General features: G+C 40.1%; 1 protein-coding gene and 1 long non-coding RNA gene across 6 annotated transcripts in view; one reads left to right on the top strand and one right to left on the bottom strand.

Moving 5' to 3' along the window:
• The window catches only part of PCNX2 (pecanex 2), a 240,648-nt gene that overhangs the window by 34,825 nt on the left and 179,210 nt on the right, over positions 1 to 26,613 (bottom strand). For 4 of the 5 annotated variants that reach the window (XR_005595903.1, XM_039529322.1, XM_039529325.1 and 1 more), the window contains exons 24-27: positions 15,761 to 15,819; positions 14,813 to 14,860; positions 13,072 to 13,287; positions 357 to 610 (exon numbers count right to left, since the gene is read on the bottom strand). Coding sequence is in view for 4 of the 5 variants with exons in the window: in XM_039529322.1 (XP_039385256.1) it covers positions 357 to 610; positions 13,072 to 13,287; positions 14,813 to 14,860; positions 15,761 to 15,819 (577 nt within the window). In the remaining variant the exon portion in view is untranslated. The remainder of the gene's footprint in view (positions 1 to 356; positions 611 to 13,071; positions 13,288 to 14,812; positions 14,861 to 15,760; positions 15,820 to 26,613) is intronic. The other variant, XM_039529323.1, reaches the window with a different exon arrangement.
• Positions 5,212 to 13,192, top strand: LOC120400584. Its single transcript, XR_005595904.1, has 3 exons — positions 5,212 to 5,230; positions 12,276 to 12,717; positions 13,056 to 13,192. It is a non-coding gene; the product is annotated as an uncharacterized LOC120400584 (long non-coding RNA).

Here is a 26,613-nt window from a genome sequence, read left to right as displayed (position 1 = left end):
TGAAATATGAGTGTTTGCTTAGTTAAATCAGTGCAAGATTATATGTGGACAAGGCCTTTCTGTGTATAAAATTGTTTAAGAAATTCCCATTTGTGTTTTATATAAAAGTCAAAATAAATGAACAAAGTGATTCAGTAGTCTTGATTCTTACTGTATTGTTCATTTACCTAACAAATCACACATTTCACTAATTTACAATGTGTCTCCCAATCAGTGCAAATTAGCAAAGTTCTGTTGTAAACCCTGCTATTTAAAATGTAATACTTCTTGTAGATAAACTTCATTCTCTATCTTTTGAAGACTGCAAATTTCCTACCTAGGAACGGTAGGTAGAACTCACTTCACTTATTCTGTACCTTTATGTAATATCTGATGAGTATTCTTCGCAGATCAAATACTTGCAGCATTGTGGCGGCATTGTTATCAATGATGCTATATCCTTTCAGTATATACTGGGCTCGTGTTATTTCCCATGTCAGCCATCGGAGGTTAAAGCCTGCGTTGCATGACAACAAGTGAGGCAAGTGACCTGGCTGACAGCAGCAGCAGCCTTCATTGTCTTCATCTCCTTCTGTTATAGCTTCCACTTCTCTCTGCTGGCAATATGTCCCTTGAGAGTTAGAAAGGATAACACAATGGCAGTTATAAAAGTGTAACCAAATACTTCAAACACTTAATTAAAGGCAAATAAAAAAGAGCTACAACACTGAATTAAATTTGCCAATTGATCTGTGTAAAGTAGAGAATAATGAGGGATACATAATTTATTTAATACTTCAATCCAAAAAGCTCAATCTCATGGTCTGGGCATCCTGGCATGATTACACATATCACATATTGGAGTACACAACCTCCCCTAATAAAAACTCACCAGAAAACAGCAATAAAGACTTAGGATGAATTGCTGACTTGACTACATCTAACTTATCTAAATATTCAAATCCTGCATCTTGGCAGGGGGTTAGACTTGCACCAGGCATGTTAATAAACCCCTCTGGGTCCTCAACCCACTTCTCCCAAAATGCACAGAAGACGAACATAGATTTTGCAGTATGTCACAAGCAGAGGTTGGTGAATAATTGATTTTGCTGGGTCAGCCAGCAAACTGAATCCACATCTTCCACCTCCCAGGTGAGTGCCTTAATCACCAGGTGAGAGTCATTCCCACTCTCTCCCCCTTTGGCCCAATAAATATTTAGGAATTAATACAAAGTGGAAATTGAGAACCATCCACCCCACAATAACCTGTAGCCTGGTGATTTGGATGCTCACCTAGGAGGGGGGAGATCTGAATTCAAGTTTCTGCTCCAGAGCGTAGGTTCAAACCTGAGTCTCCCACATCCTACGCAAGGCACATCTAAGCACTGGACTAAAGGTTACAAAGGAAGACAGACAGACACATGGGCTGGCCTGGAAAACTTTTCACAGGCCAAAACTAGCCAGTCAAATTCTCGAATAGTTTCTTTTTTGGTAAATAAACTAGAGGAGACTAACCAACCTGGGTTCTGGCAGGTCACTTGGGTGGCAGATTCCAGAGAGACTGCCCAGCTAGCAGCTCCCTCTCAATTAATTCAAAGAAGCTTCAGCTTACCTGCCTCCATTGATAGCTACTGTGAGAGTAGACCATGAGGAGAGAAGTAGGCTATTACCTATGGTCTTGAAGTCTTTGGATATAATTTTTAGAAATATATGCTCTAGCTCATCCAGAACTAATGGGCTAGATGCAGGAAACACTTGATGACATTCTAAGCCTCATTCTACGAAGGAGGTCAGAGTAGATCATCATAACAGTTCCCTTCAGTCTTAAAATCCATTCACCTTGTCCCAAACAAGTTACAGCACTAAAAATCAAAGCCAAAACACTGAATGGCACCAGGAAACCCACAGGTAACCAGTGCAGCTTAAAGAACATCTGTGTTATGTACTATTGATGACTGGCTTGGTTTAGTGAGCACATTTACCCATGTTATGGACCATTACAAAACCCATGTGACCACATAAGTCCTTTTCTGAGGCCATAAGTCAGCTTTAAGTGGTGTATAAATCTTGAATGGACCCTTTGCAAATGGTGAATTTCACTCAGTAAGAGAGTGGTTGAATTCAGCTTTCAACTGATCTCAATAGTAGAGAAATTTGCTGGAGATGTCATTCATCAGAGAGAAGACCTACTCAGTTAAATTGTACCTGGCCAAACAGGACACTGGCCGCACAACACTTTGGATCTGAAACAAAGGTGACCATGTTTACAGGCAGTTTCTTGTTTGCTGTTTAAGATTTCTATTAGAAGATCATCATTTTCTTTAGCTTAATCACCAGCTGATTTGCTTTTGCATCTCCATCATCATTTAGCTTTAATTTTGATGGGCAGAGCGACATAGAATGTAGCTCTTCACATGACAGTAAGTACCCCCCAGATGAAGCACAATGTTTCTATAGTTAAAAAATAGAACAAAAACTCACTAGTTTAAAAAAGACTTTGGGCTTTTTCTGTTGGGTAGCGTTGGTTAAAAATTATTTCTGCAACTCCTAATGAGAATGTGATTGCTTTAGATCACATAAACAAAAAGTAGAACTATCACACAATACCACAAAATTAGGTAAAATTCCCCTTAAGGATTTATTAGGGGCCAACTTCCTTTCTCATCTATGCAAATGAACACACTGAAGTCAATTTTGTTGCACCCATGTAACAGAGAAGAATTTGGCTATATCAGTGTTTAATAATTAGCGTTGTTATTTAGATTGAGGTAACACCCAGTGTGTGCTCAGTGCTTTTTAAACACAGATGAAGATACAGGGTAAAATCCTGGCCCCAATGACGCTAACAGCAAAACATTTCATAATATACTGCTATCTAAATTAATTTACGTTCTCCTTCATATACATCCCCAGATCTAATAATCCAATTAGCAAAAGTATCTGGAAAGTAAGATGGTAAAGGGGAGAGGGGGGAGACTGAATGCTTTTTTAAGAGAAATAAGAAGATTAGCAAATATTTGTCTGTCTTTTTTTTCCAGCACTGAAAATAAAAAAAAATTGGATTATTTTTTAAAGTTCTCCAATTAGTTTTCGTTAAACGACAGCTGCTAATGTATGCAACCTGAGGGTACTCTAGAGTAGTTCACACACAAATAAGCATTACTGTTTGGACAATTTAAGTACTACAGGTACATACAATAAAACAGATTAATATACCCCCTCAGATAGCCCTAAAATAAACATCTCTCTTTTCCAGTCTACTGCAAAGTATAAACCATGACCTATCAGTGTGACATTTACAGCGGGACAGATACAAAGAGAGCTGTTTCTACTTTACATTTCACAGATTTCTACATGAATTAAGGTTTAATGTTCAACTATAAAAAAAGGCATCAACAGCTCTTGGTCAATGGATCTTTTTCTTAAATAAAGTCAAAAGACATTGTACTCAAAGCAAACTGGGCAAAGAAATATTCCTATGCACACGGCTTATATATGTTGGATGCTAAAGAAAAATACATTTGCATTTTTTCATTGTTGTTTCTGTTTTTAGCTTTTTGAAAAGTTAGACCTCAAAATATTAAACTGGAATTAACAAAACATAAATCTCCATCCTAGACCCTAATGTAAACAATACTACATAAAGCTGATATTATGCTATTGTTGATGTAAAATGAAAGCAAAATAAACAGCCCTAAGTTTGGCTGAGTTGATTTGTATCAAGAAGAGTCTTGGTGTTGTTTACATACTTTTATGCAAGCAGCACATACATGACAATCCTCACCATTAAACCAACCAATATACAATATAATCACTGTGCTATCATGGAACAGGGGGGTGCTCCCAAAGGCAGGAATTATAACCAAAAAGGTAGTACCCACATTTTGTGAAGTTAAGGGCCATACTGACAACTTGCCAGGAGCCCAAAGACTCATGCTAATGTGCATAAAGTAAGGCAGATTGTGGACACCACCATCTTTAAACTATCTGTGAAGTTCAACCTGTGAAAACTACAGATCCCAGCATGGAGCATCCCCCCCAGATGGAGGCAAATACAGGTCATGTTGCAGAAAACTCTGTGCTGAACTCTGGCCACCCTGACTGATAGCAATATGCACTTTCGTTAGCATTTGGACTTTGAAAGGAAAAGCCATTCTAAATGTGAAAACATTTTCTTACAAAGAGTCAGGGAACAAACCAAGCAGTCCAGCTGGTTACTTTGCAGATTTAGCCTGAGAAACAAATAGCAAGTATTTTTGAACAGGAAGTCCCATTTGAGATTAGTGCTAATTTCTAAATGACAAATCACAGTATTTACACTTGCTTTCAGCAGGTTTCAGATTTATCATCTTGAAGGGGGCACTGACTTTCAGATGACAGGCTAGAGTGTTTTATGTATGGGAAACAAGATTTATTTACTAAGAAGCAAATCTTGTCCTTCCTCCAAAGAGGGGTCCTGACCTAGCAGAATCAGTCAGTATTGTCAACCCCAAGCATTCAAAAATCTGAGCCAAGAATTATTCATAAAACTGAAGAGCAGTGGAGTAGAAAATGCATTAATTTATGCAATAATTAAGTGTGCCACTATTAAATATTAAAATACAGGAGAATATTTTTACTGGTAATTATTGATTTTAAAATCCAAGGGAAAAAAATCTTTTACATTTTATAAAGAGAGTAAGTTCTATTACTTTTCACACAACATTCATCATTTGCTGTGACACTTGCTAGTATAGATGAGACAGATTCATTTACAAGATATCCACGCTGGATGATTGCCAAAAATCTTCTGTTAATGTAAAAATGTGAGCCAGCTCAGTGAAGCAAGGTCAATCTATTTGAGCCCAGGAGAAAACCAATGTAAGAACTGGACCTCTCTCTTTTCCTGACACATCAGGATTTAAAAACTCACTTGCACTCTGCCAGAATTACCTGACCTAAATGAAAGTCAGGAAATTGAAACTCATGACTCTAATCTGACTCAATAGGATATACAAACTGACCCCATTTGATGACCATCTATCCAGCAAAAAACATTTCACCGTTGCAAAAATAATGGATGAAATAAAAATATGCTTTTGATTTTCAACTTGCAAACATGCTGAGTAGAGGGGAAAACCTTTTAAATTTTTTGCAGGGAAATACATCAAATGCATTAACACTATTAATGATCTGGAGGATGGCGTGGACTGCACCCTCAGCAAGTTTGAAGATGACACTAAACTTGGAGGAGTGGTAGATACGCTGGAGGGTAAGGATAGGATACAGAGGAACCTAGTCAAATTAGAGGATTGGGCCAAAAGAAATCTGATGAGGTTCAACAAGCACAAGTGCAGAGTCCTGCACTTAGGATGGAAGAATCCCATGCACTGATACAGACAAGGGACCGAATGGCTAGGCAGCAGTTCTGCAGAAAAGGACGTAGGGGTTATAGTGGACGAGAAGCTGGATATGAGTTGACAGTGTGCCCTTGTTAGCAAGAAGGCAAACGGCATTTTGGCCTGTATAAGTAGGGGCATTGCCAGCAGATCGAGGGACGTGATCATTCCCCTCTATTCGACATTGGTGAGGCCTCATCTGGAGTACTGTGGCCAGCTTTGGGCCCCATACAGCCACATTTTCAAATGGTTCTGTGCACATAATCTTCTAAAGAAGGAATGTTCAGAACAATTCCATGAGGAAAAATGCTAGGTCCTTCACAGAATCATAGATATTAGAGGTGGAAAACACCTATTAGTAGACTACTCAGCCCAACTCCCCCATCTCCCTCCCAATGCAGGATTGCTCCCTATAGTACATTTTCTAATATTTTATCTAATCTAGTTTTACATGTCTCAAGTGTAGTAGTAAGAGGGTCAAAAAAGGTGTAGTAAGAGGGTCAAACATCAAGAGTGGGCAGAAACATATTTTTCCACCTACAATATGCAAGACCAATTTGATAGCCATCTTGCCAGTGATCTATGCTTTTGTTGCACTGCAGCTAGATTATTGAAATACTCGCTGCTCAGGGCTGAAAGTGACATCATACACAAGTTTAAGATGGTCCCACACATATCACAACAGTGTTCCATATGCCACCTTGGCTCCCCATCCAATAACGGTTCTAGTTCTATTCCATTCATTACCTACCATGATATCTGAGCACCTCTGAGGGCTGAGACCTAATTTACAAAACCTTCTGTGCACTAAGACCTGACTGCCTCAGGGACCCCTTCTCTTTGCACAGAATACATAAAATTCTTTGATCAGAAACGCTGTTATTGATGGAGCCCAAGATGAAACTCTTTGGTGCAGAGGAAATCTCTGTCTATTAATATTAGAAAGGTGTGAAACCCCAGGATGGAGAGGAATTATTTAGGATTGTATGTGAAGGCCTAAATGTTAAATCTCCCAGCTTTTGCTCTCTCTTAGCTAAATGATATATATCTAATTCTTTTAGTCTTTCCTCAAAGGTGATTTGCTCCTAGGGTGACCAGATAGCAAGCATGAAAATCTGGGACAGGAGGGTGGCGGGGGGGGGGGGGGGGCGGGTAATAGGCACCTATATAAGACAAAGCCCTGAATCCCGGGACTGTTCCTATAAAAATGGGACATCCAGTCACCCTAATTGCTCCAGATACCTGAGTATTATTTATTCAATTGCTCTTCTCTGAACTCCCTTCAGTTTGTCAATATTTTTTGGCAATTTGGTGCAGAGAATGAAACATAGTATCACAAGTGCAATTGTACAAAATCTATAAAGATAGGGACTCTTGCTTCCCTACAGCATGAAACTATTGTTTATTAAATATGAAAAGAGAGTTACATCCATTTTTTATTTAAAGAACGATGCTTGCTAATAGTACAAAGCCATCAGACACAAAATTCACATAAATATTCCCTACAATGGTAATGTGCTTGCTACTGCAATACAACTACATAAAGTACAAATGTACTGTAGAACAGAAAAATATCTGGCCTTATTACTTTAACGACATTACTGTGCCTGGAATATATCTTTTAAACTGACCACGTTCATGCACCATTTCTTTTTTGGTGGGGAGATAAACAAGAAAATACATAGAAAACCTCATGGGTGATTCCACTGCCACTATAACAGCTGCCTTCCACAGATGTGCAGTTATATCTGTGCCTGCTCTGTGCCCACTTTTCCAATTCATCTTACAAAGTTCCAAGTGAATCATGAATATTACATTTGCATCATCAGTAAAAAAAATCATAAGAGAAATTTAGTAGCTAATTATATTACTGAAAGACAAAGGGAGTCAGTTAGAAAATAATACCAGCACCACTATCCATAAGTGATTTCCCCACATGCTTTGCTTTACTAGACATTCTCCAAAAGACATTTTCTTGATGCATGGACTCAACAGAAAGATTCCCCCAATCCATTTTGGCTGGAAATAATGACAGTGCTTTTGCTCCTTCCTCTATCACAGATTTCTTCTCTGTTCTTGGCTTCAAATCAAATGAAAAACAGCACTCCATGACTGGCATTTTGTTTTTTTCTGGCACATTGCTCTTAGTATGAAGTAGAAGTCCAAAATATCATGTATAGTTACTAATTGACCCACTTCTTTCAATTTGTTTGGCCTATATTCATACCGCAATCTGAGAGATTTTTTCAGTTAAATGCTGGGCCAAATTTGCCTATCAGACACAATGATGCAATCCCTTTAACTTCAATGGGTTTGTGTTATCATAAACTAGAAGTGAGTTTGAACCAGGACTCTTATAATGCCAGCATCCTGCCATGGCTGGAATGCAATTCATATTACAGTCTCCCAGCTACTTAACTGCATCCTTTCAGAAAACCTTTTTAGAAAGCCTCCTGTGGTTCAAGCAGCAAATTTGACACCATCAGCTCAGGATTAAACAAAGACTGAATGGCTTGCCAACTACAAAACCAGTTTCTCCTCTCTTGGTTTTCACACCTCAGCTGCTAGAAGAGGGCCTCATCCTCCATGATTGAACTAACCTCGTTATCTCTAGCCTGCTTCTTGCTTGCTTATATATACACACCTGCCCCTGGAAATTTCCACTACATGCATCCGACGAAGTGGGTATTCACCCACGAAAGCTCATGCTCCAAAACGTCTGTTAGTCTATAAGGTGCCACAAGACTCTTTGCTGCTTTTACAGATCCAGACTAACACGGCTACCCCTCTGATACTGTGGTTCAGAAACCTACAACTTTTCCCTCCAGAGCACTCACTTTTTCATTTATACTATCAGCATAGCTTCCCAGGTACAGCAGTAAGAAATGTTCACAACAAAATCTGGAACCACTGAACACACATCTTGTTTTAGATGTTGTCAGGAAATCTGAGATTTACGGTGGCCCATGCAACCTTAGTTTGGCTTTCTTGTGCACTGAATGATCATGTAATTAAAGATAATTATACATGCACTCAAAGTGGCACAATTAAGGTTGTACATGCAACCATAAAGCTGGCATTTCTTAACTTCCGACTGTTTGACTTTGCAAACTAAATAATGTTATTTTACATGTTTTTTTGGTACCTTCTTAGATTTATTTTAAGGAAAAATTTGAAAAAAATCTGTTATGTACAACTGTAACACCACAACCCACCATGTGTCATCAGGAGGGTTGGAACCCTGAACAAAACTAACTACATCAGCTAGCAGCAGGAGATGGCTGTTGGTGTTGTGTTTGTGAGGAGCCTGGCCTGGCTCCTTGCCCTGGGAGCTGTATGTGTGTGGGGCTCCTATCCCAAGTGATGCCTCCAGAAGGAAGGGATGGGCTGCTGGGGTCACTCATTGGGTTCAAGAGGTAGTCAGAGGAAATCTGTCTAGATTCTCTCTCTCTCTCTCTCCCCCTCTCCGATGGAGTCTGGGGGATCTCCTTCCCTTTATGGTAACCCCAGAGGTAGGGGAATTAGTCACTGTACTCAGTCAGGAGGAGGGAGGTGTATCAGAATGGGAGGGACCTCCGTCCTTCCTTTCCCCCACTGCTATTGCTACAGCTTCTTTGGCATCCCATAGGCTTTCCCAGTGCAGAATCTGCTGCTGCTGCTTTTGTAGTGACATAGGAACAACTCTTTTCAATGTTCATGTTCAGTTATTATTTTAGCAGGCTGCCAAAATTTCCTTGTAGAACACAAGTGAAAGAAGGGGAATTGTGATTTTTAGAAGTTTACAACTCAGACAAACTTGAGTGAAATTTCATGGGACAAGTGAAAGGCCCCAGTGCTTGGTCCCTACTGAATTTCAAAGGCTTGCTGTAAACTATGGCAAAGGGAAAGTTTTAGGCAACCTAAATGTAGGGATCGCTACCAGCTCCACCTATAATTATGTAAATGTGTGATTTTACACACAGTTTTAAGATGAAATTTATCAGGTGAAGCTCTGTAGTTTAAGTGATCTTTCCTTCCAGATTCAGATTCAAATATTACTTGAGGGAATAAACCAGCTTGGATCAAAACTAAGACAACATTTTCATTAACTCTTTGATGTGAAGCCACTGAGTTTCACACAGCCCTAGTTCCAGCTAATTATGCTCTCCCAAGATACTCCTGATCTTTTCTTCCCCCAAAGACAGGTTTGGGGGCACTTTGTCACATTTGTTGTTTGTTATTTACTAAGCTATCTGGGGAAAGAGCAGATGGAAACAGACCCAGTGGTACTTAATAGCAAGTTGGCTGCTGCACAGACGGAGTATACGATTTTTTTTTAAGTGGGAATTTTTCTTTTTAAGCAGTTAAAGCTATACAATGAGATATTTTCACCCAAAGGGAAGATCAAGTTAACAGTTTTTAAGTAAATATAATGGAGATGCTTCTGTCCATGTTCAAATATGCCCCCACCTCAAAAGAAAGAAAAATAATCCAAGCTTTTTCTCATAAATGTAATTAACATAAGAAAAACATAAGAACGGCCATACTGGGTCAGACCAAAGGTCCATCCAGCCCAGTATCATGTCTACCGACAGTGGCCAATGCCAGGTGTCCTAGAGGGAGTGAACCTAACAGGTAATGATCAAGTGATCTCTCTCCTGCCATCCATCTCCACCCTCTGACAAACAGAGGCTAGGGACACCATTCCTTACCCATCCTGGCTAATAGCCATTAATGGACTTAACCTCCATGAATTTCTCTAGTTCTCTTTTAAACCCTGTTATAGACCAAGCCTTCACAACCTCCTCAGGCAAGGAGCTCCACAGGTTGACTGTGCGCTGTATGAAGAACTTCCTCTTATTTGTTTTAAACCTGCTGCCCATTAATTTCATTTGGTGGCCCCTTGTTCTTATATTATGGAAATAAGTAAATAACTTTTTCTTATCCACTTTCTCAACATCACTCATGATTTTATATACCTCTATCATATCTCCCCTTACTCTCCTCTTTTCCAAACTGAAAAGTCCTAGCCTCTTTAATCTCTCCTCATATGGGACCTGTTCCAACCCCCTAATCATTTTAGTTGCCTTTTTCTGAACTTTTTCTAATGCCAGTATATCTTTTTTGAGATAAGGAGACCACATCTGGACGCAATATTCAAGATGTGGGCGTACCATGGATTTATATAAGGGCAATAATATATTCTCCATCTTATTCTCTATCCCTTTTAAAATGATTCCTAACATCCTGTTTGCTTTTTTGACTGCCGCTGCACACTGCGTGGACGTCTTCGGAGAACTATCCATGATGACTCCAAGATGTCTTTCCTGATTAGCTGTAGCTAAATTAACCCCCATCATACTGTAGGTATAGTTGGGGTTATTTTTTCCAATGTGCATTACTTTACATTTATCCACATTAAATTTCATTTGCCATTTTGTTGCCCAATCACTTAGTTTTGTGAGATCTTTTTAAGTTCTTCACAGTCTGCTTTGGTCTTAACTATCTTGAGCAGTTTAGTGTCATCTGCAAACTTTGCCACCTCACTGTTTATCCCTTTCTCTAGATCATTTATGATTTGTTGTTTTAACATAGGATAATTGTTATTTGGACGTTAGTTTTATTTTCAGATTAGCAAAAAAACAAACAAACCCAAACCAAAAAAAAAGGAAAAAAAAAAAGATACCGTGTATTTTATTTTAGGCTACACCTAGCAGACATTCTGAATGAGAGGGTGTCTAGAAAGCTGATTGGCTTCATAAAAGTTAATTATTTGACATACAGATTTTTCAGTGATGGAAATCAGTGCTATGCAACAGTCCTTGCTAAAGGCAGAACTGACATGGGCCAGGCTGTCCACAAATACAAGTGGTTTCATTGTAACACCAATAAGTTAATGCATTTCCTGTTGTGACTTATTGTTTATGAATAAAGAATGAGAAAAGGGGGTGGGGTCTGCTGGTCTGGGCATGAAAGTAAGAGTCAGCAAACCCTGAGCAAATCACAAGCATGCCATTAATTTCCTCTGTGGCCTTTAATAAGGCACATACTCTCTCTGCCTTAATTTCCCTATCTCTAAAATAAGGATACTAGTACTGGGACATGAGGAGAAGTTAATGTTGGTAAAGATGTCTTTGAAAATGAAGAGTGCCAGAGAGCAGGGCTATGTATTATCCTAATAATTATATGAATATACAGGACAGATAAGTGAACATTTTTTTCTCCTTTACTTCTCCTTCAGGTAATCTCTTCTTACAATCTGTCCATCTACCAAGGTACCTACAGTATATAGCCCCCATAATAATAGTGTCTGAGAACTCACAAACGTTCATGATTTTCCCCACAGCACTCCTGTGAGGTAACAACATATTATTATCATCCCACTGTATAGATGAGAAGCTGAAGCATAGTGAGATTATACGACTTGCCCATAGTCACAAAGGAAATCTGTGACAGAGCCAGGAAATGAACCCACATTTGTTGCTTCCCAGTCTAGTACCTTACCTATAAGGTTATCTTTCCTCTGACATCTGATAATGGCCCTGTACAACACACAACCTCTCTCAAAAAACATAAGTCAATGACCTAATGTTATGTGTACCCAAGAACCCCATAACTGGCTCTGCATATTTCTTTCTCCTACTCCACTGCCTTGCCTACTACTTGTCTTCTACACCCATTCCTTTGTATGCTGTGCATTTAGATAATTAGCTCTTTGGGGTAGGGAGCTGCTTTTTCAACACCTGTAAAGTTCTTAGCACATTTTGGGTGCTACATAAATAATAATGAGACCTCTCCTTTCCTCTTAGCAGCAGTTGACACAGGCAAGGTCACACCTACAGCAAGCAACCACAGCCCGCCCATATCTGCAGCATGAAGAGAACTTAAAAGCTGTTGGCAAATTCTGGTTTATCTTCTCTTTTCCTTCCCTCCTATCAGCAACAGACCTAGGACAGGAGTGACTCCACAATGAAAAGCACCCAGAGAGGAACATTCTCCTCCCTTCTCCCAGCAAGAGGCAAAGTGGAGCCCTCCCTCCTCTGTTTCCAGGACCTCGCTCACCAGCTGCACTTTCTAAACCTGGGAGCTATGAAGCCCTGATCCAGGGATCAGTTCCTATTCTCCCCCTCTCCTCCCTCCCAGCAGGAAGGAAGGCAAGGCCACCTCCCCCTCTGACAGGCTTCAGCACCTCTTCAAGACATGAGCTAGCCCTTTATGCTAACCATAAATAGCTTAACAGCGACACTTAAAAACTGTAAATACTTGGGAGGTGCTTATGTTCTATGGTGATGGAGATGACATCTGTGTTGCCAACTCTCAGGATTTGATTGCAAGTCTTGCGATATCTGGTGTTTTTCTTCAAGCCTCAGCACAGAGTCAGGTGATGTCATGAGAATCTCAGCTTTCATTTTAAATAAACTTTCTAGTCCTCCTGATTGTGGGAAAAAATCCTGAAAACATGATCCAAGTACACTTGACAGGATTTTCTAATTGCCTTCTAGTTTCTGAGCCTCAGTGCTCATTGTGTTTTTAAAATCTCAAGATTTTCAGGGGCCTGACTCCTGATTTTTGAATGCTTGGGGTTGGCAGTACTCCCTATAAATACCTAGAGAAATAAGTCCTTTCAACAGTATGCTACGCTGCAAACTAGCTGGGGATTTCAGTATGTGAAGGAAGCCTGATGATTAATTTGTTTGTATTTGTCTTTTCCTCCTTCAGGTATGCAGATCCTTACCTCGAAATTCTAGCCCTCTGAGCTGGAAAGTGACGAGGCCATTTCCAATTTCGATCAAGTGAACAAAGGCATTTAAATAATCCGAAGCCAGAATAAAACAGTCTCCTGAACTGTAGTTTCCCCAGCGGCCAAGAATCAAATCTCCACAAAGAGACTCCTGCAAAGATCTTGTCAGATGCTCATAAAAAATGGAGTTGAGATTATTGTCGTCATTTCCTAAAATCAGAGCAACAAAGATTTTAAAAAGGTAAAATGTATTAGAAACCATGCCTTTGTGAGAGGAGACCTACGTTCTTATTGCTTTCTGTACTAGAACCTGTTCCTGTGAGGTGATGACAGTGTCTCCTTGGAGACATACTGCACCTTCTACTCCTATTTGGTTCTCATCACCTCACAGAATCAGACCCCTAGTCTTTAGCTGATAAGAACAATACTGTAAAACAGAACAATATACCAGTGACAACAAGCAGTTCATCTCTGAACCACTTCATATATTTCATGCTTTATGATAGCAGGCATTTTCTGGAAGCTCCTGACTAGCTGGGCTGAAGGCCCTCTGCTATATTAAGATAGGTTCTCTTCTCTGTGTTGTCATTAACTGTAGGGAAATACTTGTTGAGTTTATCATGGCCATCTAGGAGATTTAGTCACCCAACTTCAATTAATTTCAATCGGAGTTGTGTGGCTAAAGGCCCTAATTAGTTTTGAAAGTCTCCATCACCACAATGTATGATGGGTAATTAAAAATGTGTTGCTATTATCAAACTTATGTGAAAACCACTTTTCTATAACAAATTTAACACAGAGGAAAAAAGATCCAGGTTGAACCAAATCAGCTGTCCTGATGTGTAGTTCTCAGATCAACTAGTCTTCAGAAGGTTGGGTGAAGTAGCACCAAATCAGTCTAAAAAACTCATGGGGAATGCATGCTAGGGGCATTTAAAATGTGATTATAATCAGCACTTAATTATGGTTAGTGAAATGAAATAAAATCTTCACACATGCCAAGACAGTGTCACAGAGTCTAATAAAGTGTCAGTATGCTTGAATTCTCTTACATAATAAGTATGCTTGGTTTGGCCAGTGCATTCATTTTCTACTTTACATGAGTGGTACAAGTCAGAAAATGGAGCTTTAAGCCATATTAGAGCAAATGCATGTTTTGCCTGAGCTCTGTGTTTAAAACCACAATTAAATAATTTGTTATTGTATGTCATAATGCTGAAGACTTGCTATCAAATGACTTGGGAAATATCTTTATTCCATACCTTGTCATGATAAATAGTGAATGTGGATCATTAAGATGTCCCATGGTTTCAAAGCACTAACATCTCCCCCACTATCTAAAGACACATTTGTTCACTCTAATTTCTACTTCAAAAATATTGAAAATGCTGTGGTAATAGAGTTGACTGTATGAGAGGAAAAAATTAAAATGTATCTTCAAAGCTATTCTTAACATCCTTTGGAAGTTACAAAACTGAGTAATATTTGACACATGGGTAAAACTGTTTTTTTGATGACACGACAAAAAAATATTTACAATATATTATAAGGGGAAGTTCACAGGTGAAATCCTGGTCCCACTGAGTGGAAATTTTGCCACTGATGTCAAAGGGACCAGGATTTCATCAGATTCTTCTCTAAGGTCTTGATCCTGCAGGACACTGAGCAAGATCTCTGAATTGCTGCATGCCCTCCGTTCCCATTAACTTCAATGAGAGATGAAGGTTCTTCCTACCTTCCAGGAACTGCTCAGCATCAAGCAGGAGTATGTTCTGTATTTGGGCTTGGAAGGATTAGATTTTCATCAGTAAACGTCGATTTCACAATACACACACAAGCCAATACAAAAATATTTCCATCAACGATCATCAAAATTACAGATACGCAAAGTAAGAAAAATGCTGCTTGAAAATTTATTGGTGTTTGATTAAAGGATATTTACTTTGTATATTTTGACATATGATGTGGACAATTTGTGTTTTAATGGTTATAAAGCTTTAACTTTTTGAATCTCAACATCTACTGTCATTAAATGGTTATTGTCTGACTCCCCTCCAATTAATTTCTTACAACTATGAACATTTAAATGGATACAAATAGAAAAAATGATTAAAATAAATATCTATATTATCCATGAAAATTGTAAAAAATGAATAAATAAAATTTGAATTCTGACAAGCCTATCTGTATTAACATTTATCAGGACTGGCCTTACAGGCTGCTAAGCCAGATAGCAGCCCATGTCACCGTGTCACTTGTATCTTCCCCTCTCCTCCTGCAAAATTTCTACTTGCTCTAATAAATTAGTTTAGAAACAGAATTAGAGAAGATCATATGTCTACATTTCTTACTTGTAGGGGACCATCTTACACTCTCTCTCTCAGAAGCCTGTTTGAACAAAGACTGACCTTGGATTTGATTTACTATGTCTGCTATTTATTATACTCAAACTGAAACTAATTTACAACTCAGCAGCTACCTAATCAACTCTAAATAACATACCAAATCACATGACTTAATCAGGATCTTTGCATAGTTTTTAATTGCTATTATATTTTAAATTATCTGCTTCATTCACCCAATGCTTAAACACTTTGCATCTATTTTACACTTACAGGCAAGCTACAATACGATAAATCAATCACATTTTCTAAATTATGTAAGAAGAAATCCCATGCCATACCTGGGTCCTTTTCAATCTGAATTGCCAGTCTTGTATTGGAATGGTCCACTCTTTTTGTGCTGAAAATAGAGACACACATTCCATAGCTAATTCTCTTTTGAAACAGGACTTCCTTTCCCCCCTTCCCCCTTGAATATTTCTTCCCACACTTCCTATTTGTACAATCACATAGTTCGTATTCCTCATCCGTTAATTGGTTTACTCTCAATATTAACAGGCTATCACTATGAAGTATTTCTTTTTCTAACATAAATCATGCAAGCAATTTATGAGCATCTACAATCAAAAGGTATGTTTCTGCCATCCTTCGTCACCTTACTCCATTCGTGTGGTAAGGTGCTAGTAAGGGTAGCAGAATCAGGCTGAAAGTTAGCATTTGTCATAACAAAAAATATATATCTAAATACTTACATGGCCTCCATTGCCATAATAGCCAAGTGCCTCCCAGGTATTTTACACATAACAATTTCTCTCTCCCTTCCTCCCCAGCCCTTAGGAGAAACAGCTGGATTAAATCGAAGGTTTTTTGAACTTTTCGCATTTCTATTGAGGGAAAGGCAAGTCAAATAAATGAGTTCTGTAGTTAGTTCTAAAAGTGCGAGGCCCATGGTCATTCTTACCTCTGAAGGAAATGAGTTCCATAGTCTAGATTCCACTTGTGAGACTTCTGCCTCCCACATTAATTGGCCTCTCCTTGTTGGCCAGCATTTTAATAGTTTCAGTGGAACACTGTGGTCATGGAGAGAGCGGGGATGACTTAGGGATCTCAGGGTTTTGTTCATAGATATAATGGGGTGCACTAATAAAGCCTGGAGGTCATGAATGCAATGATCACTGTGTCCAGATCGGAGTCTGACAGGATGGGATGTAATTGAAATTGTAATTTATTTGAAAATTTTATCCTACATGAGAAATCCCCATAAAAACCCTGTGAGGCAGGTCTGTAAGCATTAATCCCCTCATCTGTAAAATGGGGATAAAATAAAAAGATGAAGTGACTTGCCCAAGGCTACAGATAGAGACAGTATCTGGTTACATGTCAGGGGTGAGATCCTCATCCCCTCTCCAGCCCCTTTACCCTTTCCACTGGGTAAAAGGCCCAGAGGAGCATAACTGGGTTCCAAAAGCACTACAGTCAGCCATGGGAGAATTCCCTGGACACGGGAACTGAGGAAGACAACCACAGACTCTCCTCCACGGACCCATTAGCAAGCCCTGGGGGAGAGGGGAGTATTAGGGTGGGACTGCAGCACACAGCGATATAGAGATTTTGAGCAATTCTGCAGCCCATAGGGTAGCTTGGAGAGACTGACATAATTTAGACAGCCCCCTTCCCACCCCCAGAGCTGTCTAAATTATGTTGGAGGTGTCTCCAGTCCCCGGAACAGCCCAAGAGTAGGCAGGCACAACGTAAAGCCACATTAGCCCACTCCCTCTGGGAGGCAAGTTCTGGGCTGAGCCACAAAACACAGCACCTCAGCCTTGGTGTTTCTCTCTCCCAGTTCTCTTCCCAGCCCAGGCCCTGCTCTTCCTCTTTTGCATCACCATGAAGACATACTGGTAATTCTACAGGTATAGCAGCATGACTCCCAATTATTAAAAGGCCAAAATAACGTATTTCCATTTGGGCTTTCTTCCCACCTATACAAATAGAAAATATCTTCTTAAACTTTTCAAAGTACAGTTTTTAGATTTATAATGGCAGCGCATATGAAATGTAACTTAATTTGGTGACTGAAACCATTTGAAGAGTATTCTGACTCAAAGATATAAAATCTATTTCTCCCCCTGGCCCCCTCCTTTTTTTTTTGTTTGGTGCTCATGATTTTTTTTTAATCACCACACTCCAATTACCTCAACCTTGGTTTAAAAGCCTTGATTTAACCTAACCCCAACACATCTTACATGTTCATGTGACTACTGTGAATTTCATTTCCAAAACAGCAATGGGCAGAAGGCAACATTTCTGAAAGGGGTAAAACTTTAGGTTTTCTGGGATTATCTATCCAGAGATATGGCTTAATTCATTAATGTGTCAGACATTGGCTTGGATTTTGGATTCCAGCTCATGTTGCCCTGTAGCGGAAGGGAGGGGGCTAATGCCTGCTTCATCATGTGCTCATTATGTGGGATTTGTCAATTGGCAGAGGAAGCAGGGGACATGTTCCTGGTAACCCACAGATGTCCCAAGGTCCATGAGGAATTGCTGTCACTCTCAGAGCCCATGCCCTCCTGTTTGCTCCTTAAGTCCTTCCTTTGTCCCTATCCCCTTGGCAGTATGTCTCTTCTCTCTGCTTACACCACACACGTCCCAGTCAGGAGATCTGAAGTTTCAGAACCGGAGTTGGCATAAGTCAATGCTGACATTTTCCATATCAACTTGCTGTATAAAATCCCAATAACTTTCCTAACGTCAAGAAGAAAATTGCTGGCCATTTCCTCCAGTCCAACCTCCACCACAAAACTCAACAGAAAATCAGCCATCAGAAATTGGAACAGGAGTTTCCACAGGATGAGTGCAAGAGGGTTGGTATTGCTCTGCCTCAACTCCCCACCTGCTACTGATTTTTGCTTAAAAGAAGTAGGTTTTCTACTCTGCTCTACAGGAAATATTGTAGGATAAAATATGGGCCTTAATTAGTATCAGAATATCATCTGCATACATTAACAATTCAGCTGATGTATTATTTATCTCTGTGCCTTCTATTTCCAGTTGACTTGTTGCATTGTAAGTAGTCTTCAGCCCTAATGCAATAGAAAACAGTTACAAGCAGAGGTGGCTTTCTAAGGTAATGCCAAATATGAAGAGTTATTTTAAATGCAATACGGTTGGATTTTTAGGCATCTGATCCACAAAGTAAAGCAGAACGTCTGCTACAATGAGACTCTTATCTGATAAGAATTAGCCATAAAAATCCAACATTACTCAGAAAATAATAATTTATGAGTGGAAATCACTCGGCTCAGGATGCTGCTCTATCCAACCAGTAGTTTTCATTTCTGAGGAGTGAGAGATTATGACACTTCTCAGGATTACCCCGGGCTGCCCTTAGCATGAGGAAGCCTTGTCTGTACCTGCCTGGGGCCAGGTCCCCCACTTCACCAGCCATGGGTAACATACGCACTCCTCTCTAGCCCTACACAGGCCTGACTGCCTCCCTACCGGTTAGTCATTGGCACACTGCAGTCCCCAAGCCTGGAGTCATCAGCTCTAGACAAATGCAGCATTCACAGATTCACTTCTTCTACAGGAGCAGTAGACCCCAGTATACCAGTTATACCTCAGATCACTGCTCCATTTAACACACAGCACTTAGATAGGTGTATAGACTAGGGTTGCCAACTTTCTATTTGCACAAAACCAAACACCCTTGCCCCGGCGAACCACGGCCAGTGGGAGCCACGATCAGCTGAACCTGCGGACACAGCAGGTAAACAAACCGGCCTGGCCTGCCAGGGGCTTTCCCTGAACAAGCGGTGGCCCAAGTTTGAGAACCACTGCTCTAGATCACTTAAGCTATGAAAATAGGGAGGCTCAAGATGAAAGAGGATACGGAGTATTAGTTTCCCTAATATCACAGGAAAAACCCAGAGTCTTCATCCAGATACTTTCAAGACATAATTTTAATATCTTGTAAAAATCCAGCGGAAAATATAGTAGATAGTGGTTGAAAAACAAAATATGTATAAATGACTTCGGTACTGAAATTCAGGGGAGCTGAAGTAGCTCATCCACAAAGTCCACTTTGGATCTTAAAATATTCCACAATTATGGTAACTGAAGCTCTGTTTGTAGCGTCTTAAAAGGAATCTTCATAGTATTGAATTATAATATACTGCATCTAATAACCAAACTCAGCTGCACATTTCCCCCGGGCTTTTTGCTGTCAGCTAGGATCTCTTAAAAATGAACTTCTGGGACTACTGGACAATTTGGGCTTTCCTTCAGTGGTTACTTCAAAGTTAGTTCCTACCATTCAGCTAAGGTGATAATTATCTCAGTAATTGGATTTCTTCCTGAATTGCATTAATCTACACAAACTGAGTAAAGGTCCTTGGGCACTTCCCCTGAAATATGTCTGAATCTCTTCAGCAATGGTCTAACTAACTTTAAAGCCAGCACCCCACTTCGTTCCTAAAATATCTCACTACCTCCTGTTTTATCCAGTGCCTGAGCTAAACTGAGCCGAGCCAGGCAAGGAGCCTAGCATTTTGGTATGACTTAGACCATTATACGTATGCTTTCTTTTCTTATTATAATGGGGTTACCACCAATATTTTCCTCCCACAAAAATACTGCCTTGCCTTCCAACCTAGAAATAGTTTCTCTCCACAGTCATTATCTCTTCCCCTGCCTCTAAAAATAACAATCATGAAGGTAAAATAAAGCAAGGATTGAGAGATAGAGATTTGGACAGTGTGATGCTCTGTACATCCCATGTCCCAGCACCCCCATGTTCATCCTTATATGATTGTGTGTTATCCAATGCAAAGTTTGTTATGTTGGGTGTCTTCGGAAGGCTCATAATGCACTGAGCATTGTTGTTATAGTCATGTTACAGGTTGTAATTTCATGTATATAGTTATGAGACTGAAAATGTGTCCTCATGGCTTAAAAAAAGCCCAGGCAAAACTCTCCAGGAGCAGAGGGGCAGTTCACACCTCATCAGGGCATGTATGGGACAAACCCAGCCCAGCCTCACAGGAACAGAGGACACTGGCCTAGGAAACAACAAAGGATCTGTTGGACTTTTGAGTGAGTCACCCCCTTTCCCTTGGTCAGTTTGGGACTGCGATGAGGTAATGCTCACCTGACTCTGAAGGGTGCCGGGGCAAAGCCAAGAGGAAAGAAAGAACATGATAAAAGGGAGACACGTTTGCCATGCTGTCTCTCTTCCACCTTCATCTACAGACACCACCACCACCACCAAGCGACTGAAGCACTGATCAAAGGAGAGAACCTGGCTGAAGGGCAACCTGCCAGCCTGCAGTGACAAGAGGTCCACTTCCTAGACACTACAGTGCTAATAAGCAATGGTCACCCTAAACACCACCCTATACTGGAAACCTACTGACCGCTATACTTGCCTACATGCCTCCACCTTTCATCCAGACCACATCACATGATCCATTGTCCACAGCCAAGCTCTAAGATACAACCGCATTTGCTCTGATCCCTCAGACAGAGACAAACACCTACAGGATCTCTATCAAGCATTCTTAAAACTACAATACCCACCTGCTGAAGTGAAGAAACAGATTGACAGAGACAGAAGGGTACCCAGAAGTCACCTACTACAAGACAGGCCCAACAACAAAAGTAACAGAACACCACTAGCCGTCACCTACAGCCCGCAACTAAAACCTGTCCAGCGCATCATCATCAAAGATCTACAACCTATCCTGAAGGATGATCCCTCACTCTCGCAGACCTTGGGAGACAGGCCAGTCCTCGCTTACAGACAGCCCCCCAACCTGAAGCAAATACTCACCAGCAACTACACACCACACAACAAAAACACCAACCCAGGAACCAAACCCTGCAACAAACCCTGGTGCCAACTCTGTCCACATATCTATTCAAGGGACACCATCATAGGACCTAACCACATCAGCCACAGCATCAGGGGCTCATTCACCTGCACATCTACCATGTGATATATGCCATCATGTGCCAGCAATACCTCTCTGCCACGTACATTGGCCAAACCAGACAGTCTCCACACAAAAGAATAAATGGACACAAATCTGACATCAGGAATTATAACATTCAAAAACCAGTCTCCCTGGTCATTCAATAACAGACCTAAAAGTGGCAATTCTTCAACAAAAAACTTCAAAAACAGACTCCAACGTGAAACTGCAGAACTGGAATTAATTTGTAAACTGGACACCATCAAATTAGGCCTGAATAAAGACTGGGAGTGGTTGGGTCATTACAAAACCTAAACTTATTTTCCCCAATAGTAATTTCCCCCTACTGTTACTCACACCTTCTTGTCAACTATTTGAAATGGGCCACCCTCATTACCACTACAAAAGTTACTTTTCCTCCGTTGGTATCCTGCTGTTAATTGAATTGTCTCATTAGATTGACCTCATACTTGGTAAGGCAACTCCCATCTTTTCACATATGTATACCTGCTCCTGTATTTTCCACTCCATGCTTCTGATGAAGTGGGTTCTAGCCCATGAAAGCTTAGGCCCAAATAAATTTGTTAGTCTCTAAGGTGCCACAAGGACTCATTGTTGTTTAAGTTTGTAAGGGCACTGAAAGTGTTAAAATCGGCTTAGAATGCATTTTGCTTTTCTTTCATTTGACCAAATCTGACTACTTGTGCTTTGACTTATAATCACTTAAAATCTATCTTTTGTAGTTAATAAATTTGTTTTTTTATTCTACCTGAAGCAGTGCGTTTGGTTTGATGTGTGTCAGAGACTCTCCTTGGGATAACAAGCCTGGTACATATCAATTTCATTGTTAAATTGACAAAGTCATATAAGCTTGCAGCATCCAGCGGGCATAACTGGACACTGCAAGATGGAGGTTCCTAGGGTTGTGTCTGGGACTGGAGATATTAGCTAGTGTCATTTGGTTGCACAATTCAAGCAGCGGCTGGCCAAAAGTGCTCACTCACATAGCTGAGAGCAGCTTACATGCCAGAGGCTGTGTGTGAACAACCCGGAAGTGGGGGTTCTCACAGCAGAGGTGGGTACGGCTGGCTCCCAGAGTCAAGGATTGGAGTGACCTAGCAGCAAATCACCGGTCCAGATAACACCGGCGGAACGTCACAGATAGTATGTGTGAGATATGCTTCATAGAGAGGAAGTCAGCCAGCTTTATGGAAAGCTGCTTCCTGTGCTTCTTTCCAGAAGTTGGAGAAAGTGAAGTCGCATCTGCTCTTTCAACCTTGCTGCTGCTGGATTTCACCACAAGAAGCAGATTAAGGAAGAACCTTTGGATCCTTAGGATCTGATGCTCAAAGTAAAAGGGGCCCTTCACTTTGGAAGAAGAGGTACAAAGACAAGAGCCCACTGGGTATGTGAGTGGGAAAGTCTCTCTCGGGGAAGCCCAAATTTTTGGTGGATCTGGGCCCCATTTTGCTTTAATACACATGTCCAAGAAGCCTAATAAGTAGCCATGAGAGAAACAGCACTATAATGCAGCTGCACTGGGTGTCTGAAACCCTACATTTCCCACATGGAAGCATTATGCTGCTGGCATTATGAAGGGGAAGTTTACAGTAAAAGAAAAAAGTAGACCAGGCTGGAGAGATGGGGAGGAAAATGAGAGTTCTCCAATGGCAGAGTAAGCAGGCACCAGTGAAGATGTAGAAGATGCCAGGAGGCAGAGGTGATGGGATTCATTGGAAGCGTGAGTATGCCCTTGTCGTTTTAAAGCAATTTAATGTAAGATGCAGAATGATTACATAGCAATTACAGCAACGCATTCTGAAAGCCCCTTTATGTCTAAGCATCCCCAGGTTTTCTGACCATCTGTATGCACACAATGCTCTAGACTGAAACACTCACTATAACAAAGAAAGATATATTCTCCCTTCTCTTTACTCGATTTGAGTCCTATTTTCCCTACCATTACACCCACACTGCCTCAGTGCTCCATATAATAATGTGTAAACAAACATTCTGCTTCTCAAGCTATTGCATCAATAGTAGTAGCACCATCTGTACAGTAGAGAATTGGAGGAAAGCTACTCCGGGTGGCTTTCTAAAGTTACAGAAAAAGGCAACACTGCTGAAGATTTCCACTAAAATAAAATTTGAACTGTAAGAAGATTTGACTACAGTAAACCAGGCTAGAGAGATGGGGAGGAAAATGAGAATGCCTGCTTCTTATTTACACTGTTAATCATTCATTATGGATTTTTTTTTCAGTTATAAGAATCGTGGCTGTTTTTTTAAGCAGTGTGAAATATTGTTTAATTTGAACTATATTAAAAACCTTCACCTCTTCTGACGCCTCATGCTCCTGCAGATGAGCTATTAGTGAGCCCCGGTACAAACTAAGAACCTACCGTGCAAAAGTTTGTAAATTTGAGGTATTTTGGGGGTATCAATAACAGAGACCATGAGTTTCACACGTGGGTGCCCAGGTGCCTAAGTATGGAGTCAAGAGCCTAAATACAAGGGACCTGATTTTCAAAAGGTGCTGAGCAATTGCAGCTGCCACATAAGAAAATACAGTGTCAAGGCACCCAGATAACTGTAACTTTGTCCTTATAGCCACGGCAGCCTCCAATTTCCCCTTCTTTGTTTGTCTTACACTTTCTACAACCACTATTATCTTAAGTAAAAAGTGATGTTTGTAAATTTATTAATCTTATATTTATTCTCTGTGAATATGCTTTCCAAAAGGGTGAAGAAAAATACTAGATAGGTTTTAGTCCTCCAGTTCTGTATATTCCATTATACTTTCATGTTTTATATGATGCATAATTCTGAACTCGTGTCAAATACTATGGTTATAATCCCGATTGCATCATATTTAAGGTGGTATCTTCTCAGAACATCTCTCAAAAACATCTCTCACTAGCACAAGAATGTTTCTCTCCAAACATTTATACATACCCACTGTTTCAACATATAGTAGCAATTTTCCACCAAAGATCATACTGATGGGATCTTAAGTATTTTCTAGTTACAAGAAAAGGAAAAAAAGTAATCAAAAGATAGCCTTTCCATTTCAAAAGGCACTCTTCTGACCCCGTTAGCTGGGTGACTGGAGAATATTTTAAAAAAGAGACTTCTATACACAGCAAAATCCCTGTCTTATTTGAAGACAAGCTTCAGAAACTGTTACCACTGAGGTTAAATCTTGGTTGTCTATTAGAGCTGGTATTGGCTGCCTCTTAAGGATGAGTGCTAAGAGGATCATTGGGAAAACTGTCTGCAAAACTGTGTCTATATAATTGTTAAATTCTTATAGTCACAAAAAATAGAGAAGTGAGACTTTTCTATTCTTCACATATTTGGTGTTGTGTCCTTGGTTATGAACCTATGTCTTCTTGCCCCAGAAAGACAAAATGGGTGAATTAATATATTTTATTGGACCAATTTCTGTTGGTGAGAGAAACAGGTTTTTGAGCTTACACAGACTCTTCTTCAGGTCTTCTTTCCTCACTCAGATGACTTTTCACGGCAAGGCTTTTCCTTTTTGTTTACCCTCTTTTCTTATTTGTTTTTCTTGTTTGAATTTTTGGTCTTTGTGTTTGGGTTCTTGCCTGGCCCCCACATGTGTTCTTTCTTTGATGCCTCCCTTCTATCTTTACCCTACTCTATCTTAGAATGATTCAATGAACTGGAGCTGTGAATGCATCTAACTCGGCAGGGAAGTGTTGAACACCGAATCTTGGATGCATTCCCAATTCATTTCTACGCGTATGGCACCTATTCAATTAGCCTTAATTTATGTTTTTGGCTGCCATAGGCAAAATTTGAGAAAAAATATGTTACCAGTTAAAGGGATACTGTCCAATATTTAAAATATAACTGATTTTTTTCTGGTACTCTCCATTGGTTGTAAAAACTCTCTTAGAAGCTTCAAAGCCATTTATTTTTATACCAGTTTTATCCACTTGGCAAATATTCCTATTCTCCCCCAAACAGACCTTTCCATACCTTATGATGCACAAACTAATATATTTCTTATTCTTTGTTAACTTTTTTTTGCCATATCTACACTGATACTTTCATACTGGTACATGTGCCTCTTAAGGAGAGGGTGTTTCTTACCAAATATTTTTACAGACCCACTGTTCCAGATTTTTACCAAAGATCATAATTGATGGGAGCATCAATGTTTTCCAGTTACAGGTAAAGGAATAAAAGTAATCAAGGAGGAAAACCATTTTCTGTCTTTTAAAAAAAAAATACACGAATGTCCCTGCCTTTGCATCACTGTCAGTCAAGGAGTCACTACCACATTATGATCACAGTGCTCCATCCTGCCCAGTGCTTGAGTTAAGAGGGAAAACATTAGGCAGCGGGGGGAACCCTGGTACTTTGCAGCTATTCCCTTTCTGGGCTAGATTAATGTGCACAGTCCCCAACAGCACTAGCAGTTGGTAAAGTTTGTAAGTAGTCTCTGACTGCATGGGAAATTAAATGGCAAAAAACTTCATTAATGCAAAGTTCAGGTTGCCCAGTGATAGCGCATGCCTTTCCAGAATGTTGAGTTCAGCAAAATTCAAACATATGAAAATCAGGGAATACAGAGTTAAAGGTAAATGCCCACATAACCTTAACTCTGCCCCCCCCCAAGCTGGCAATTATCTGCATGCACTCCAGAGGCTTCCACTGTGTTAGATGCAGCTGTACTGAAAGTTGGAGGAATAAATTGGAGCACCTTGGAAGAGCTGTGCTTATGAGATATGGGGATTAGTTTGATGGGCATGCTAGAGCTGTGCTTGTGTTATGAACAGATCTGTGTCTGAGTCCCACTATCTGTGGTATCAAAGGAAAGCAGTATGTACATACCTGGAGGTTTACAGATTCATAGCTTCCAAAACCAGACGGGAACCGTGATCATCTAGTCTGACCTTATGTATAGCACAGGCCAGAGAACTTCCCCAAAAATATCTTTTAGAAAAACATCCAATATTGATTTAAATATGGTCAGTGATGGAGAATCTACCACGATCCTTAGTATATTGTTTCGTTGGTTAATTACTCTCACTGTTTCAGATGACAAATAAAGCATACATTTTAATTTGTCTAGCTTCAACTTCCAGCCGTTGGATCAGGATACAGCTTTCTTTGCTAGTCTGAAGAGCCCATTATTAAATATTTGGATGTAGATACTTATGGACTGTAATCAAGTCACCACTTAACCT

Source organism: Mauremys reevesii, linkage group 3 (genome assembly GCF_016161935.1).
Source record: "Mauremys reevesii isolate NIE-2019 linkage group 3, ASM1616193v1, whole genome shotgun sequence".
Classification (NCBI taxonomy): domain Eukaryota; kingdom Metazoa; phylum Chordata; order Testudines; family Geoemydidae; genus Mauremys; species Mauremys reevesii.
Note: the sequence above shows the minus strand (reverse complement) of the source record. Positions and strands in the feature narration are given on the sequence as shown.